The sequence below is a fragment of the Malurus melanocephalus genome, unplaced genomic scaffold, assembly GCF_030028575.1.
Source record: "Malurus melanocephalus ecotype Western Australia unplaced genomic scaffold, MMel_1.1 scaffold_1, whole genome shotgun sequence".
NCBI lineage: Eukaryota > Metazoa > Chordata > Aves > Passeriformes > Maluridae > Malurus > Malurus melanocephalus.
This window is the reverse complement of record NW_026623233.1, coordinates 1,238,825-1,244,332: the sequence shown is the minus strand read 5'-3', so window position 1 is coordinate 1,244,332 and position 5,508 is coordinate 1,238,825. Positions and strand designations below refer to the sequence as shown.

The 5,508-nt window shown below is 46.5% G+C and overlaps 1 protein-coding gene across 2 annotated transcripts in view; it reads left to right on the top strand.

Annotated features, from left to right (window-relative positions):
• Window positions 1-710: 710 nt before the first annotated feature.
• Window positions 711-5,508, top strand: part of PRPS2 (phosphoribosyl pyrophosphate synthetase 2) — a 23,276-nt gene continuing 18,478 nt past the window's right edge. For both annotated transcript variants that reach the window (XM_057389605.1, XM_057389578.1), the window contains exon 1: window positions 711-894. In XM_057389605.1, the coding sequence (XP_057245588.1) occupies window positions 773-894 (122 nt within the window). In that variant the 5' untranslated portion in view covers window positions 711-772. The remainder of the gene's footprint in view (window positions 895-5,508) is intronic.

Below are 5,508 nucleotides of genomic sequence, written 5' to 3'. Positions count from 1 at the left end.
ATAGCACATTAATAATCATGTGTTCACGACCACATGAAGCAAACTTCCTTAAGGCAAGGAAACGGCGGTGGTTCTGAAGTCACTTATCCAATGCAATCTATTTATTTGTATGCATACAAGTTCAAACAGCCCTGAAAGCTACGACCTTTTTGTCCTTGTCAATTTTCAGACAGCACTTTGCTCACGAAACTATTTCCACGCAACAATCGACAAAACCGTGCTACTTGAAAATGCGTAGTGTTTCTGTAGGATCGATTGTGGGTTATTCAAGGAYACCTCTGGTAAGTAAAAGCAGTTAGATACCTAACTCTACATACACCTATARCTGTATTCGGCAATTGCTTTTGCAGGTGACGGTGTCACCTGAACCACATATTCCTCAGGCAGCCGAGCCCCTGTGAGGATCTGCCTCTCTCCAAGCGCGGGAGAGACGGGCGGGCAGAGCTCTGGAGGTACAGGAGGGCGGCGGGGGGACACGGAGCGGGAGGACACGGAGCGGGAGGACACGGAGCGGGAGGACACGGAGCGGAGGAGCGGGGACACGGAGAGGAGGAGCGGGAGGCGGTGGCACAGCCCCCCCGATCGCCACCCCGTGGCCACCAAGGCCGCGGGCTCTACCTGTGCCCCGGCTCGCCCCGCCCCGGTCCCTCCCGCTGCTGGCGGCGGGGCGGGCCCGCAGCGCCGCTATTTGACCCCGCGGCGCGCTCCCCGCGCTCCTCCGCCGCTCTCGCCGCAGCCCCGACTCGCCCGCCCGTCCGCGCTCGCCCCCGCCATGCCCAACATCGTGCTCTTCAGCGGCAGCTCCCACCACGACCTGTCCCAGCGGGTGGCGGACCGGCTCGGGCTGGAGCTGGGCAAGGTGGTCACCAAGAAGTTCAGCAACCAGGAGACCAGGTGAGTGCCGGTGCCGCGGCCCACGCCGCGCGTCCGCTCGCCCGCCCCGCTCCCTCACGGGCGCACCCCGGACACACCCCCGCTGCAGCGGCCGATCCCGCCCCGCTGTCACCCCGGCCTGCCGCCGGGTCCCGCTCCCCTGTCACCCGCCCCGCTGTCACCCCGGGCTGCCGCCGGGTCCCGCTCCGCTGTCACCTGCCCCGCTGTCACCCCGGGCTGCCGGCGAGTCCCGCTCCGCTGTCACATACCCCGCTGTCACCCCGGGCTGCCGGCGAGTCCCGCTCCGCTGTCACCTGCCCCGCTGTCACCCCGGGCTGCCGGCGAGTCCCGCTCCGCTGTCACCCCGGGCTGCCGGCGGGTCCCGCTCCGCTGTCACCTGCCCCGCTGTCATCCCGGGCTGCCGGCGAGTCCCGCTCCGCTGTCACCCCGGGCTGCCGGCGGGTCCTTCCAGGGCGCCGGATCCGTTGCGGGACCCGCGGGTGGATGGCTCGGTCAGGTGCAGCCGCGGAGGCGCGGCATGGTCCGGTGTGTCCTGCCCGGCAATCCTTCCTGCTTGTCCCCCCGTCGCTTCCTCCCGCTCCCACAAGCACCGCACCGGAGGTGTCCCGGGTGTCCTGGGCCAGCCCAGCTCGGGAGCGCTCCCRTCGGGAGCTGCTTGGCCGGAGGAGGGCTGGGGCGGCCCCGGCCGAGTGAAGAGCATCCTCCGTCCTGTGAGGTGACAATGGTGTTTGCACAGGCAGCCCGTCAGGTGCATCCCACCGCTCGCAGATAGTTAACTTATCTATCTAAACTTTAAAAAATCATCTTGGTTTTATAAACTACAGTATGTCATGAAGTTTTGTAAGTAGGTCTGCATACAAGCAGGTATAAGAACAGTATGGTAATGATGGATTAGACATTTTAAAAAGGGCCTAGGTCAAATCACACTTGCAGAATTTGTTGCATCTGGTCTTTATTTTGCATTAGCAGCCAGGTWTGTATTGTGGTGGACCAGTTACTGCTTCTGCAGGGAGGACTCCAAGACTGATGGTTGTGCATGAAGGTGATGGATTTGTTGTTATGGCCTTGGCTTACTCCTGAAAGTGCAGTCATAGCACGTTCCTGACCAGTCAAATGCAGGAAGGGGCTTTGGTAACAGTGCAAGAAATGTTATGTGAAACTGTGAGGACAGCTTTCTCACGTGGAGTCTGAGAGTGTACTTGCCAGTGTTTTTTCTGTCAATCTTGCCTTTCTTTACTAGTGTGTTATCTTAGCTTTCAGACATATCTATTTAATTTTTCTCAATTAAAACGAATTGAGGTGACAGTGGTATGTTCATCCCATGGACTGGTAAGACTGTGCAATTGCTTCTCTGGATAGGTGTGTGAGTCTAGGCTGCCAGCTGATTCTGAAACACAAGTTCCTGCTGTAAGTAACTGGCTAGTCGCTGAGGTTCTTGTATGTTTGTTTTCATCTGTTCTTGTTCTCAATCTCCTGAAAAAGCGTGTTTTCATTGCTTCCTTTGAAAGATTAACATGATGTATTCTAAAATTGCTCTCACAAAGCTTGTCCTTCTTTTCCGTCCACATTTTTGGATTCTCAGTGCAGTTGCTCTTGTTCTAGTTATGCTCACTGGCACTACTATAAACCCTCTTCCATCGGTGTTTATGCAATCTAATGTTTGCACACTCTAACTCTTCTATTCATTCCTGATTAAATGAAAGCTTAAATCTTCTCTCAATTCTTTCCAGCCCCATACTCACTTTATTGCTCTTTGATCTCCTTTCTGCATGATAAAACTTAACTTTTGTATTTGGTTGCATGGCTCTCTTGCTAGCTTGTCTAATTTTTTTAATGTTTATTCTCCAGAGACTCTTATCTTAATCTATGCTTGAAACATAGCAAACAGCAGAACAAAATTGATTAAGATTTCATCCAAGGTATAAATTTATCTCCAAAGTTTGTATATTTATTTTATAAGATAAGATAATTAAATTCTAGGCTTCAGGATACAATAATCTCAAGACTGTAATTGCACTTATTTTTTCAGGTATGGAATATTCTCTCTTCCATTAAAAAGGAAGGTATGGTGACTGCAGTATGTCAGTAGTTGGTTAATCTAGTAGTGCCAGTTTATTTTTTATAGGCAAGTAGCAGTGTAGGGTGGTACAGATATGAGGAATGTATTAAGAAAATTGTTTCTGGTGCTTCTGTTGCAACACTGCAAGGTTGACATCTTTTCTTTTTCTTTTATTCCCTGAACTAAAACACCTTAACATTTTAAACCTTTAAATGTTTGGAGTTTGTTTTTTTTTTTTTTTTTTTTTTACAACTTCCTTCTTTTGAGATTCTAATATGAAATTCTTGTTTCCCCTTCAGCAAGATAAGTTGTAGCCACTATATAATATTTCAAGTGGGAATTTTTTTCAATATTCTTARCAACTTATTTCAGGTTGTTGACTTTCCAATTTTCTAGTCTAATGTTCTTAATAAAAGAAACTCCCAGCAATAGCAGTAAGATAGTTAYTCAACAATGTATTTGAAATTAAACTGCAGGTAAAGTTGTTGCTTATGCAGAGGGATCCTTTCCTGAGGCATCTGGATTTTCAGTGTGTCTATCGAGTAAAATTGTGTGTGAATGTAAGCAAAAAATTACTTCTTCCTATATAAAGTGAGTCCTGCAGTCTTTTTTTTTCCTTATTTTTGCTGCATTTTAAAATTTATAAACAAGTGTTATTATGAAATACACTTGCAGTATTGCAGAATACTAGAATCTGGTTGTTACAAAGCACAAAGTACCTTAAACCTTCCAGTGGCACTCCAGCAGTGCCCCCATGCAAACTGATAAACCTGGGCCTGAGGGTCAACAAACTATTGCTTTGTCAGATCTGTTAAGTTAGCAAGTTGCAGAGAAGATCTAGCTTTTGTTTAAAACTCTGTTTTGCTGTTTGCTGCATTCTCTTAAATATAAATGATGCATAAATTGATAACTGTGCAGCCCTAGGCCTAAATCCTTGCAAAAGGTCCTAGCTGGAAGCCTTTCACTTGGGAGTTGTAATTAGTCTGGCTTGCAGAGCAGAGTGAAGGGAAGAGTTACTAAATATTTTGCATTCTGTTTCAAGTTAAACAGGCTTTAGGTTTCAGTCCCAGTTCTCAGCAGTTGTAAGTGGGTTTGAGAAACTGATGCTGAGGTTAGCCAAGCATAGGACAAGCACTGTGACTGAATAGCCAGGTGTGTTTTCAGCTGCAGAACATTTCAAATGGGAAAGGCTTCTTGTTTTTGTCCTTACTGACACTGGTGTATCTAGCAGTATCACAGTTCTCTTCTGATTTTGGCAATCAGTATTCTTTCAGGTTCTGTAGCTGCTAAGTGTAATGTCTGTGCTAGACAAAATGGGGGAAATTGCTGGCAGACTCAATCACTGCCATGTTTTTTTTTTTCCTCCTTCCCTTTAAACTGTATGGAAATGCTTTCCTTGGCTACTAAATGGCTACCAAACTCAAGAAACCCTACCAAACTCAAGAAACCCTACCAAACAGAGCTCCTCAGTAATATCTGGTTGTGGATGATAACTCTGTTATTATTCATAGCTTGTGTGTCAGTTAAGTGCCAGCCACAATGTCATGGTAGGAGCTTGGGTGGCACCACCTCCTTATTTATCTGGCAAAATGATAAGGGCTGCAGTGGGGGCTTGGTTTATCTTCTTCAAACCCCACAAGCCAACTGTCATCAGCAGGGTTTTGAGGCTGGAGGAAGAAAGAAGGGATGGGAGTCCTTAAACAGGGATGGCTGTTGTAGCTTCAACAACGTGAAACTCTGACAGACACGTAACAGATGCATGCAGTTATTACACATTCTGAAGCTTTTGGCAGAATTGCCCCAAATACACTGAGGTGGCATTTCATTAGAGTTGATATACAATTAGACCCCAGTGCAGAAATCTTTGGTGAGTCAATTGAAAAAATATAATTAAATTGGTCACTTCGTAAATAAATCCATTTTCTTACAAGAAATCGTATTCTTCCTTCTTTAAAGACTATTTATTTTGACTCTGCTCTTGAAATACTGGTTATTCTCAAAATAGAGAAACTACTCTGCCATGGATGGCATTCTTTTGCATACATTTCTCTGGTGAAAGAAGTTAGTGCTTCCACCCATTCTTGTGAGCTTCCTGGCTTCTGCCTGTCAGATTCACCGGCTGAATTGAATCTTGTGGGTTTTCTTGATTCAAGAGGAAGGAAATTGAAGTCCTGCCTGGGACATTTGAATTTGAAGGCTTCCTACTGACAGCCTTACTCAGCTGATGAAGCTGGGTTGTTTCAGAAACATCAATTTAAAGTGTATGCTGTTCAGCTTTTGCAGAAGAAAATATGGAATGACTACAAAGGGACATTGCCTGCTGTATGGGAAAAGTTGTGCTGTTGATAGAGGGCCATTTGATATGAAGATCATTTTGTTGTAGGTAAATAAATTAAGGATTTTGTGGGCTGATTTTTGATCTTGGAAGATAGGAAAAAGTAGCTGTTGTTTCACTAGAGAATTCATGCAAGGTTGGGTTTGAATCTCTATTTCATACAAAGTGGTTAATGAAAGTTTCTTCCATGGAGTAAATAATTGAAAAAAAAAAAAAAAAA